This window comes from Caloenas nicobarica, chromosome 1 (assembly GCF_036013445.1).
Source record: "Caloenas nicobarica isolate bCalNic1 chromosome 1, bCalNic1.hap1, whole genome shotgun sequence".
In the NCBI taxonomy this organism is placed as follows: Eukaryota; Metazoa; Chordata; class Aves; order Columbiformes; family Columbidae; genus Caloenas; species Caloenas nicobarica.
This window is the reverse complement of record NC_088245.1, coordinates 44,649,810-44,663,358: the sequence shown is the minus strand read 5'-3', so window position 1 is coordinate 44,663,358 and position 13,549 is coordinate 44,649,810. Positions and strand designations below refer to the sequence as shown.

At 37.1% G+C, this 13,549-nt stretch overlaps 1 protein-coding gene across 1 annotated transcript in view; it reads right to left on the bottom strand.

Moving 5' to 3' along the window:
- ANKS1B (ankyrin repeat and sterile alpha motif domain containing 1B) overlaps positions 1 to 13,549 on the bottom strand; it is a 434,418-nt gene that overhangs the window by 346,785 nt on the left and 74,084 nt on the right. The window contains exons 7-8 of the mRNA XM_065627452.1: positions 6,848 to 6,958; positions 3,674 to 3,849 (exon numbers count right to left, since the gene is read on the bottom strand). Of these exons, the coding sequence (XP_065483524.1) occupies positions 3,674 to 3,849; positions 6,848 to 6,958 (287 nt within the window). The remainder of the gene's footprint in view (positions 1 to 3,673; positions 3,850 to 6,847; positions 6,959 to 13,549) is intronic.

The window sequence follows — 13,549 nt, the reverse complement described above, 5'->3', positions numbered from 1 at the left end:
TTCCAACTAAAATCATGACTAGATGTATAAATGCCTTTTAAGAGCTCTCTTTGAAGTAGCCTAATAACCCAGATTTCCAGTTGCAAAATTACGTTAAATCTGGCCTTTAATTTTGTGGAGAGAATGAACAGGGGGTTGCTGCCCGATATCTCATAATATATATGTTTTAATGACAGGTGAAGACAGACTAGGAAACATGGAATTAATATTTTACATGACAGCACATCAGCAGTACATTGAAACACAGCCAGAGTTGCAAAACCTAGCACTAACATTATAAAGTTTCCAGTATAGCTTTAACTTGACTGTCTTTAGTTTGTTCTTTATAATGCACTTTTCCAATAAAAGATCACATTAACTTAGTCTCATCTGACTCTGCTATTCAGCAAACAAGTATTCACAGTTTTCACCCTCTTCATTAATTGCTCTCCTCATTCAGGAAGCTAACACAGCCTGCTTCTCCAGAACCCAAACATTTTCCATTTCCTTTTCAGCTTTTGGAATGGAAATGTCCTGTGGGGACATTTTTACTTATCTCCAGATCTGTTCCTACTCACATGTACACTGTGGTGTCTATTCCTATTCTCTTTCCTTTTATTTACTTCTCCAGTGTACCCTCTGCCTCCTAGACATTCACGCCTTCCAGTCCTCAAGATCCTGCCCTTCTATTTTCCTATTCAGCTCTGCCAAGTCCTGAGGAAACTTGAGTCAACACTGAGCTGACTAGTAATTTGGAATTAAGATGACTAAACCCAAAATTTTCATCCAGAAAGCTTTTTTCAGTTTCACCTAACCTTAGAGGTGTGCAAACTCTACTTCCTATTTGACTTTAAAATACCAAGAGAACATAAACATTTTTTTTAAATGCCTTGTGTCACATGTCACACACATGGTCAACTGAAAAATATTAAGTAATAAAATGTGTAGTGTTATCAATGCAAAATTTTATGAAAATAAGGAAGACCCTTAGTCCAAATATACCAGAACAACCTGCTACATGGTTGGATGGCTAATTGTCCAATAACTCAGCAAATGGAAGAAAATGGTTTGAAATACAGTCTGCTTCCTGGTGCTTTCTCTTTCACATGCCCATGCTATCCTCAGGAGGTAGTTCCTGATGCTCCTTTCTCCAACTTATTAAGTTTTTATCCCACAAGCTATTACTCCAAACAGATATTCCACAATCTTAGCCTCCTAATTCTCTGAACAACAGCACAATGCAAAAAAATGCAGATGTCTCCTAGCAGCCAGTTCCTTTGCAGAATCTCCTTAAGGGTCATGAAGTTTCATTACTTGGGTTTTTGAACCAGATCAGATCACTGGACTACAGAAGAAGTTGAAAAGGCAGCACGAGTCGTCATCTCTGGAAACAACATTTGCCAAGGAAATGGCATCATCTGGCAATTTACCAACAGGGACCTGACTTCTACACCTCTTCACAGCTGATGCTGGCTAGTCAACAATGAAAGCTAGGGGAAAAACTGCTGATTTGAAGCTGAAGTAACTACTGGTTTGTAGAGGCACAGCAGGTGCAGTTCTCAGCCTTGTGCTGGAGCTGGTAACAGAGAAAGACAACAATTGGTCCCACAGGCAGAAGGAGTCTGTGCTCCAGTGTCACCACACTCCTGTGGTGGCCTTGCTTCCATGAGTTCTTGGCATTGCAGCAGCAATGAACACCAGCTGAATGAATGCAGACAACATAGAAGACCCTGCTTACCCTATTGAGATTTTTATGGAAGCTTCCCAGGGAGGAGAAAACTAAAGTCAGAAGCAGCTGTAAGAATATTTATCTTCTTTAATCCATATCCAAGGAATATATTTCTGACTCTCCATATCTATATATGTCTCCACTTCTTTCTGTCTGTATCTCCATGTTCTTGTACATAAATATTCAGTTAAGTTTCTTCAGTCATCACCCTGCTGTCATACTTCATCCACCACCATGCTTGCCAGTCCTGCCCCCAAGAGTAGTTTGGCAGCATCCATCTTTGCACCCATTTTCAGAGCTAAACATATCTCTTCATTTTAGTGCTTTTTCCCCAATTACTCTTTAGTGGCTCCTTATAGGGCGTGTGGATTTTCATATCACCCATGCACAGTACAGGGAGTCTACACACCAAGGGAAGGCAGCACTTCCCCAAAACTAAAAGACACTGTGTCAAAACTGGGAGTGACTTCCTTTTTTTTGATGCAAGGCAGCAATTGAACAGACTGAGTGACCTTAAAATACTTTAAAAAATGAAATGGATTATTTAGATCAAACAGGAAAATCCCACATCATAGCAGAGTCCTCTCCATATAGGCCTGCATAGTTGGGTTTACTCAAGGGGCAAACATGCTCTGCCCTCCATCCTGACTTAATGTTGGGAGTGTGTTCTCATCATCCTGATTCTAGTTTTCTTTGAAAGAAAAGCTGGATGCACTAGCAGGAGAGAGCCACGACATGCTTTAAACAGTCCCCATTTTTGAAGATTTGTTTTCATATCTAGTTCAATACACAAATAGATGAAAAGAGTATTGCCTAATTTACCTCTGTATTTGCCTGCTCCACATAAATTACAGATTTAGTGTCCGAATACTTCCTATTCACGTTGTATTTCATTTAAGTCTGTAAAAAATTCAGTCTGAGTTTACAGAATTATATGGATTACCTTTTCTGTAAAACAGTGGCTGAGCAGATTTAAATAGCAACACCTAAATAGAGAGACACTAGAAAGATGCATGAAAATGCTTAAATAGGATCAGTACCTTGTTCAGTCTGACTTCAATATAGGTTATATATCTAATCATTCAAACGTCTAGACAGGCTTTACAAAAATATCTAGTGCATTTCAAGGCAGCCAACAATCTTTGTAAATCTCATTCTGTCTACATATATTGTAATAAATCTTCTAGTACATAAAAGCTTCAACTTGCCATGGTTTTCCCCACATATGAGAGCATAATTCTTCTTAACTTATGAATAACATTAATTGAAATTTAGCACTTAGCATTCTCCTCCTGTTCTGCCCTTTATTCCCTGGGCAATCCCATTTACTTTACTTATTGAGGAAGATAATTCAATTAAAAAGAAAAAAAAAAAGCCTTGTTACACTGTAAAGGAAAACTGAATCCTAGAGCACTTTATTCACAGGATTAGTAGTAATGAAGTCATATTTTCTGCTGTAGTTGGAAATCACTGAAGTATCACAACCACAACAATTTTCAGTATTAGATACTCAGTCTTTAATATCATTAGGCTACTAGGGAAGATATGTAGTAATAAAATGTATAAGAACCATAACTGAAGACACTTAGCTTTTTCTTTTGGGGGCCACTTCTGATCAGATTCTGCAAGCATTTAGTCTCCAGTATAGTACTGAGCATGTTGATTTCAGCTGATTACTCAAAAATCCCTTCCTTGCACTCCTGATGCTCGAAAGAACAACTAACCTGAACTTCTGGTCATATTAGTGTTGCCATAAAAAGCCATTCTGAGGTGTGGTAAGCAATATTTTTGTAAATAAGTGAAACATTAAATTCTAACTCTGTAATGAGCACATGCAATATTATTTTTTTCTATTACAATGTTAGACTTGTGCTATTCTCACTCTCATACTATTTCTTTCTTGAATGTGCCAAAAGTAAAGCAGATATCACTGAATGTATTGTCTTTGTATCCCATCTTACTTACTACATTAAGCTTGGTTTGGCTTCCACTGGTCATAAGTTCTTCCTCTGATACTTTACTAAAATTGTCCAGATAATGGTCTGATATCGTGTGAGACAGATCTTCAAAAGAGTATTCCTTTTCTTGGCACAATTTGATTTCATCTAAGAGCTTTGACAATTCTCCAGTCACAGCTTCACCTTTAAAAACAGACACACCAGAAGTCAATAATTAGAATACCAGGGGTAATTTATGCCTAAAAATGAAATACACATTCTTTAAATTTTATTGAGTATCTGTTATATTCCATGCCTACCATCTAAACAGTGACCTTCATGTGCAATTCTCCCCTCAAAAATAATGGCATCTCATTCCAGAATGGGAATCACTGGAGGTAATCTATATACTTCTGCATTCCCCTAAAACTCTCATTTAATTAGGACGATTTCCAGGATATACTTACCCCTTCTTTGTTTTCTAATCCTGAAAATTGGCTAGAAACAGCAACTACCCAAGAATATAAAATTAAGCCAGGAAAGGAAAGAGCTTCTATAAACATACAAAATCAGTGTCCCATACTCTGCATCAGGTTCACGTTTGCTGCTGTGATCAATTAAAACACTACACAAGCTCCATAAACTGCAAGTAGGTTGGAACTGAGTTTCCAAGAATGCCCATCTGTCCCATCAAAGTAGGTATGTTTGATAAACAATTCTTGCTCCCTTGCCCAGGATTAAATGGAATGGCAGAAGGTTATACTGGGCAAAACCCACAAGTTTGAAACATGCCTCCCTACAGCAGCCTATCAGAAAACCATGCTCAGTGCATTCTGCATTGCGTTACATATGTTCTCCTTAATTTATCATGTATCCTTAGTGAAGAAATCTGTCAAAATAGTAAGACAGTGGGCTTCATATGTCTACACTGAGTGCCATTATTAGAAATACTAATAGTAATAAGTATTAGAATCACATTTCTGCAACTTTTCTGCAAATAGACCACCTGCAGCACAAGACCTCCATAGAGTAAAATGCTACTTATCATGAACAACTGTATTGGGTTCTCATAATCCACTGCATGTGTTATGCAGCTACCTTCAGTAATAGCAAAGAAAGTATTAGTAAAAGCCAAGTTTTTCCAGAGGTAAATAAGAAACCTCTTCTCTTGACTAGCTTTACAAGTGTTATATTGTTGGAAACTATAGTCCTTAGACTTGATAAATACAGAGATAATTCAAAATACAACACACAAATGTACATTCATGTAACTAAGGAAGCACTGGATAAGATTATATCTGCTTGGTCTAAAGCTCTTTTTGTGTCTTTTTATTTTGTAGTCACTGTTTGTTATGCTAGGTAAATAAATATTCAAAAATATTTTTAAAGTTAAAACTATGGCCAGTTATGTCTGAAATTTTCAGAGCCAAGAACAGAAGTTGTTAATTAAAAGCATCTAATTGCCTTTTAACATCCAAGTAACAGAAATCTTATATTCAATACTCTTGTTACTTTTAGTCAATGGTAATTTTATTTAATTTAGAAGTTTTGTGCAAAGATATAATCAGGTTTATTTATTCTGCTTTTTAATTAGAAAATTGAAATTATTCCAGATTAATATTATAGTAAATAAATATTGGAAGTAAAATATTAAGAGCTATTCTAAAATCACGATACGGAGCCCTAAAAAGACATTAGACTACCATTTCCTACAGAATTATGTTCATGGCCCCAATCCCATGTTCTCCCACATACGGCCAGCAACATTTCTTACTGGGTAAGAACGAATTCAGTGTGACAAAACTGGAACTGCAAGGGTGCTGACTGACCTGTGAGTAAGTGTACGCTGTCTGGCTGATTGCTGCCAGAATGAATATATGAAAGACAAATTCTGCCCATTTCTTTCAGTGCAGGTACTAATTAAGGTCTCTCTCCTCTATCTAGCTACCTATTTTCATGAAAGTCACAGAAATGTAATTGATACTGCTATCCCTCTTCCAAATTTCATTTAAACTATTTGAAATTAGATTGTCAGAGAACGGCAGACCGATGGATGGGAAGCACAACCAAGTATTAATACGATTTCTTTCCTTTCGAATCAGACCTCACAATAGACAAGCAAAAGTATTCAGCACATTTTACAGTATTTGTGCCTTGAAAAGTGGAAACAAGGAATGTGAGATCATGATCTTACTGTTATGAAGTAAAACATCTTTAAAACCTTTACTACTTAATTTCAGGACAGACATTTCTATTGCCTAGTGTAGCTGACTTCATGATTCTACTAATCTCAAAGGAACTGTTTATCTCCATACACCATATGTCTATTAAGTACCCCAATGGGAAACACGAACAAAACTAGAACACTCGTTTACTATCACCATGAAGACCATAATATGGCATGCAGCAGTAAGCTTAGTTTTCACATGAATGAAAACTCTCCCTGTAAAGGTGTTTAAAAACAATCAAACAAACAACAAACACACACAGCAAAAACATATAAGAGAGGCTTAGTTATTTACCAGTGGTCAATTACATTTACTTCAGGTGATTACAGAAGGGAGAAGTGAGGTTTGCGTTTACAGGATGGTGATTTTAATGGAAGAGCAGGATGACACCACACTTGGGTAATGCCCTATTTAAGTGGCTGTGGTGTGTCAAGCGTGAATCAGAACATAAGATGAAAGCATGTACACTCAACAGTGATAGTAATATTAATAGCACATGAAAGATATATTAGAAGATGAATGGAAGAGCAGTAGACACATGGTCTTTGAAACAGGCATCCACATGTAACAGAATTGGAAGAGGTACTCACTGGGAAAGATGAAGTAAATTCAACCTTTAACTTGAATGTGAACAATGCCTGCAGAGTATTTCAACATATCTAGCATCCTTTTGTTTTACTCAATTATTAAATGTGTAAGATCAGATAAATTTAAAAGATTTAAGATCAAATAATTTAATACATTTTAATCCATCAGTGACTTATCCTTTCTGGGAATACATTCCTTTCCTATATGACATGGATTACAGTGGATGTAGTCAAGATACGTAATTCATGGTGGAAAAAGGCTTCTCAATATCAATAACTTCTTTAATGTCTCTTTTTCATTTTGTATGTTTGTATGAACGTGTTAGCAATATAATTTTAAAGAGAAGTTCAGTACAGCTTCTGTATTCACAGAGTACGTGTATTTACTTTTAGCCTTTGGAGACGGAGGAACTTCTGGGGACAAAATGCAAGACTGATGTTCTGCGCATTCCAGTGGGCGTTCCTCTGAAATACTTGCATTTCCTGTTTCCATATATTCTGCAATTTAAAGATACACATACACTTAAACTCCTGAATTAAGGGGGTTTATTCCAGTCAAAAGTATATTTGCTACTTCATTTTTCCTTAAAGCCTTTCCAATTTTTCATATTATAGCCTTGTAATTATTCATAAATACTACCGCAAGGCAATAATTTAAAGTATAATAAACTACTATAATGATCAGTTCTGAAACTGTTGCAGAAATGTCATTGTAGGAGTAATGAGTTGCGACTATTCCCGTGTTTTTCCTGTCTCCTTGAAAGACCTATGCAACCGTTCCATTATAGTATTACAGTTGAAGGAGTCTACGTTTGTTCTAAACTTGTTAAGAGTTTTTAGTCAAGATATTCAGGATTTTCACAATAAGTAGTTATATTCATACTGTTAAGAAAACCAAATATTCTGCTTGCAGCACAGAAATAGTACATGAGAAAATAATGCAATATTAAAATTTAGTTAAAACTAGCAGTCTAAAAAGCAGTATTCTAAATTTTTTGTGCTTTTCCTCCTTAAAACTTCCCTTGCCCCGCCTTCATGATGACGTTTATAAAAACATAAAAATAAGGAATGATGAACATGCTAAAGTTCAGTTTCATTACTATTTTTTTTTGTAAATATATACATTATTTTCATGTGATTTGTACACAGGCTAGCTCAATGGAACACAAAGAACTTAATGAATGTTATAGTAGGACAAATTTTAAATAATTATAAATTAATTTATGCAAAAGTGATGCTTTATTTTTCCAGTAGAATGACCAGTTCTTAGTTCAGGCAGTTATTCTACATCATCATTTTCTTGATTTTTCTGAAGTTGCTTAAACAAGTTCTTTCTGATACCAGATAGTAACCACAACAGTACATGTTGCAACTCACACAAAAGCAAACTATAATAACTGCTGTCATCAGTATCACATTAAAGGACTAAAGACTTTTTGGGAAGTGAAGTTTCCTGATTTAATTTCTATAGTGTATAATGCACTTGTTTAGCTTGCTGCTATTCCTGATTAAACAACAAATCCCAAAAGCCAAATACAATCTGTGATAAAGCAAACATCTGAGAAAATGAAATTGGAAATGGCAGAGAATGGCATGCAGAATGCTTTGCAGGTTGTTGGGTTTTTTTAAAGAATGTATGATTTTAAAATATCCTATATTAAGTTTGATCGCTGGCAATGGCCCTCTGGATAATGTCATACATTTCTTCATATGAAAATGGGCACCTCCTATTTTTTTTGTGCAATGCTGAAAGGAAAGCAGCAAAGATGAGCTATATGAGACCATGAGAAAAATCAGCAGCATGACAAAGTGGTCTGGAATATTTTCCAGCTCTGTCAGCTATGTTATTTGTCAAGTTAATGTGCAAGATGGAGGAGAAATAAAAAGGAAGCTAGATACAAAGCAAGATAAAAGGATAAAGGAATTCATGCCTGATAGTTGTGCAGCTGCCCAAAAGCAAACCTAAAATGAAGTTCTACCAGGTGGGAGTGTTAAAATTATTGGATCGATACAGATTTGATTAGGAAAGGAAATGCAGGGGAGATTGTGAAGTAGTTTAACCTTGCCGTCCAATATTCACATAAGACTGTGGTTTTAAAATAATACTCTATTCTTTATCAGGCCCCACTTTCAGACCAATGCCCTTACCTGTTGAAGGCTAGTTCTAAGAAGGATATCCCAAGTATGATGTAAGCCTCATAAAGACTTTAAAAACTGCAGAGTTCCTTCCAGAAAACCTCTACAAAAGGCTCGGCATAAGATGTGGTGTAAAGGTTTAGAATGGGTCAACAGTGTGACATCCTTGTAAGAGTGTAACCCTTAAAAATTTGGACTTCTAACTTGGTTTTATACTATTGAAAATTCTACCATATGATGATACAAGTGATACGTATGAGACAAATAAAGACATGGATTCAGTTGTGAGAGGCTTATTGTCTAGGTAAATGTAGACTTACCCATAATATTATCAAAGAAACAGACAAAAAACAGGTGATCTAAATTAAGAGCCAAAGACAAAGAACAAACAAGCAGTGGATGCTTGTACCAGTCACCAAATTCTATTCACCTGCAGCTGGCTAGAAATTCACCTTCGAAGCCTGCCCAAACTTATTGAAAAAGATGAAACACTTACCACCATGTGCTCTGACTACAGTGTACTTGAGAGACTGCTCTGGATTCTATCACTTTCCTCAAAAAACCCTCAAGATAATTCAGCACAAAGCCATGCTTAGTCAATTATATCACTTAATGACCAGAACAGTTTCCCCAGCTGTGGTCTCACAGAGTTTAGAGAAAAGCCTGTTATGACAGAGGAAAGGCTGTTTGGGACACAGCCTGTCAGATTCATAATGCTTTCTTCACCTGCTTACTATCACTCTGTTCCATGTTTCTAAGGCAGCATGACTAGCATATAAGGGGTAAAGGAAGCATTTGTTAACACGCACTTTGGAGAGGTTTCCTCATTGTAATGCTTTGGGAGGAATAGAATATTTTACTTCTGTTGACTCAAACAGCAGATTACAGTGCAGTGAGGATTAACACTACGAATCTCAAAAATTTTGCCTGCTTAGTAGCATTCTTTTATACAGTTATCTGATTTTAACATAGCCCCACTCAATTTAAATAGGGCCACGTGCACAAAAAGTAATAGAAGTGGTCACACAGCAGTGGAAATAAGAGCAGTGGGGAACATGAACCCAAGAAGGTAACAAGCACAGGAGAGTTCAAACAGCTGGAACTCCAGGCTTCTCCGTTTCTGCAGAACCAGTCAGGCCAAAGCCAAGCAGAAGGGAAAGTATTATCACACAAGCAGGGAAAGACAGCTGCCTCTCTGCAGAGTGGCCAGAGCCAGGAAGGTCAGCCATGAAGAGAACCTGGCCCAGCTCAGCTGGACCTGCTGCTGAACTTCCAGGGGCAGTAAAAGCTCGGGCTCTAGAGCACAGCTTGCTTTAATTTCAGTGACTGCAGGTCCTAATTCCTTAGTGAGGTGAAAGGGTCAAGATTTTTACTTTATTTATAAGCCCTGGCTTTTAGAGTAATGGCTACACTAGTCTCAGAGAACTTCTTGGATTTTTTAAAAAATAATAATAATAATAATTAACTGAAGTATGAGCTCCTTTCCCTTTTGTTTTGACAACCTACTTCAGCCATGCCACAATGTGGATTCACATAGAGTTTTTCCCTAGACCAAGTTCCTCCATAGATCAACTTCCTCAAAAGAACCTAAAAGGCTTTTTAAACTCTAAAAAAGCCAAATTTGATTAGAATAAAAATCTGAATACTCGCCTTTTCAAGCAGAAGACTCTCTAAGTAACTAGATCAGAGGAATAAAACTGGTTTAGAAACCACTCCTCTCCAAGGCCCATGTCCCTGCAGGGGAATCCTTACTCCTTCTTCACTCCATGTTTTCCTGAAGAGCAACAATCTTCAGAGCACCCTCTGCCCTCCCCAGAGCTCACCCAGAATGCAGCTGAGGATCCTGCAGCTGCATCAAGCCATGAGCTCTCTAAAAGCTCCTCCCAAAATAGCTCTCTTGCTTCCCTGGGAAGGAGCAAACCTGGGGCTTCATAACCTTCCCCTTACAGAAAACTGGCTGGTAACTGCTGTTTTCAGGTGTGCTAAGGTGACAGACTTGAGCTGCGATGGAGGCTGGGCTGACTTCAGTCTCTTACATTTCAGAGGACAATTCTGAATGACTCAAGTTTAACTTAATCCCAGAGAATCCTGAAATCAGTAGATGTTTAAGTTATAGGCACATACGGAGACTTTTGTGCATGTATTCAGGGAAGATCAACAGAAACAAGCACTCAAGTAATGCTATGATCTTGAGAAAGGTAAGGGCGCCGCTAAAGTTTCAGTCCCCAAAACAACAGCAGTTAAATTAATTCATAAACATAGTTAATGCTCTACAGCTCTTGCACAATAACCTATAAAAGGTGCTAAGCAATCCCCATAAAAAAAGTGGGATTGAGATACCAATTATTTTCATCCCACGCAGTTGTAATTGAATCCTTGACTGGAAACCTTTTCCATCCTTCCCATGAGGTTGGCCTCCTACACTCAAGTGAATGGAAGATCTACTTTTCCACAGAAAGAAAGGGAGAGAGAGAGTACACAAAAGAAAGCCTGTGCTAGTGACACCAAAGCTATTTAAGGAGAAGGGAGAAGAAAGGAGTCCTGGTTCTGCAGCTTCTTATGCATTCTCCATTTAGGAATAATTTGGTAACATGTAGAAACAATGTTAGGTTCTTAAGCAGCTTCAGCAGAATCGAGAGGAAACAGCTTTCCATTACATCTCCCTCCATACTGTCTATGCAGCAGAGCTTATTGTACCTTCCTAGGGCTTGTGTCATTTTTCATCTGTTTATCTACTACACCCTTTTCTCATAATAACAAGAATTCTGCTTCTAGAAGTACTATAAGAGCAAGGTTCTAATAGAGAGCATAGTGGGCTGTGGAGAAAGAGCTGAACGATGGTATAGCACGCACCTGCGTCACGTGCACATGTGCTAAAACTAAAACACAGCTGGTCGGTTTAATTTTAGGCCTACTAGCCTTGGCAACATCCCTTTTATCTTCAATGCCTAATTATAAAGCCCTAAGTGCCAATACCGTTAACTGCTTCAGCACCGAATGGTGGTGTTTCACTAGATCCCTGAAATGTATCCAGTAGAGTGGCCTTGTTTGGCACAATATTCTCATTCTCCGCTTTCTGAGTACATGATGCCTAAACATCTATTTCTTCACTACCATAGAAAGAACTTAAACTGTAGTAAGTATTTTTAATTGAGTTCAAAGCAACTCAGGTCTGAGCAAGACACAGAAAATGATGGTGCATATATGAAAGAAAAAGATTTTAAACCTGAACTGGCATTTCTAATAATTCCATCTATAGCCAACAGGCAGTAAAAAAAAAAAACAACAATTCAAGTGATGAATAGTTTACTCGGCCTTTTTCATGTTGCTCTTTGAAGTGATTTTGTTGTTAATTTTCCTTCTATCAGCTAATGCACCAAAATCTCCAAAAAGATGGCAGACTTTGCAAACACACAAAAAGAATATTTTTGCAGAAACTTCAATTACCATTTTCTCAAGATAGTGAGAAAAGATGTAAAGATTACAAAATCACTAGGACCATTTCTAAAACCTCACTGGCAAACGGTTTTATTTTTTTTAAACCTATAATCTGTAAAAAGTAATTTTTAAAATATTCTTTAAAAAAAGGAAGCCTCATTCACAGGAGACTACCAGTCCTGTAGGTTTTATTATCAGCTGAATTGATTTAGTAGTATTGTCTCCATGAACTGCTTCTAAAGACATAAATTACTGTCTTTTCATTCAAACAAGTTTCTCATAAATATCCTCAAACCCAACTCATTTTCTTTCAAAACTTCTCTTACAACTCTGTAACCCCTCTGCACCTAGGACAGAACACTACCTATCAGGCCCAGCAGTAATACCAGACACATTATTTCCTGGTCTGTTTCTATGCATCTTTCAGCCTTTGTTGTGTGTTTTGAAAGCTAATGTCTTGTTGCAGGAACAAATATTATGCTACATTAATACTATAAATTGTACAGTAACACTCATTACAATGCAGGGGGGAAATGGTAAAAATTAATGAGAATGCTAGGTGATAATATCTTACTCTAATCTGGCAACAAGGTGAAAGAATCAGTACAATGACATTGTGTCTCCATAAAGAAAAAAAATAGGAAGGTACTTACAAAATCTGGCCAGTAATTGTCTGACACCACTAACTTAATTTATTTTTCCTATAAGTGTACATGAAGGAAAGATTCTCTAGACAATCATCTGAAGACAGGAGCTTTAACAGGAATGTATCTGTAAGCCACTAACTCTCTCTCAGCAACTGCCCTTTCTTTGCATGGAATTCATTACCCATTGAAGTCGAGCTCAAATACAGCACATGCAGGTTTCCAAAATCCCAGTGCTCCACTGATTTTTCAGCTACAACAGAATACATGCCCCCATTTCAGTGAAGAGTATACTCCACCAGCTTTTTACAAGACAGTAAGTCTACAGTATCATCAGCAGTGCTAGTACTGAATCTTGCCACTCCTGATTTTATTTTTCAACTTCAGCTCACAGTTCAAACATTTTATTGATGGTTAAATCTTCAGTCAACCCTTTGCTGATGAAAATGAATCTCAGTAGGTTCCACAAAGGAATTCTAAAGGGGTTCCTCAGGTTTTCTTAAGACTCAGAATGGCATCTTTGTAAACATTTTTGATCCTTGCACACCACTTCTGACTCCAAGGCAGACAGAGCAAAAATAAATAGCTGCTTGTTACAAGCACAGTTTCATACTAATATGAGCTGAAAGTACTAAGCAGTCGTCTTCATATTTTCAAGGCACACATGTGAAAAATATTTCATGTCTAAACAACAAATAGCCTTGAAATTAATATTTTAGGGGGTTTTTGTAGTAAAAACTAAGGGCAGATACTGATCCATCAACATGACAAACCCTTGAGAGAGGTTTGGGCACTCTGTTTTTCATAGAGCAAGGGTACTTTGAGGAATCTTTGTTCATAAATGGGGTAAGACTGCAGGGTTATCACAGTA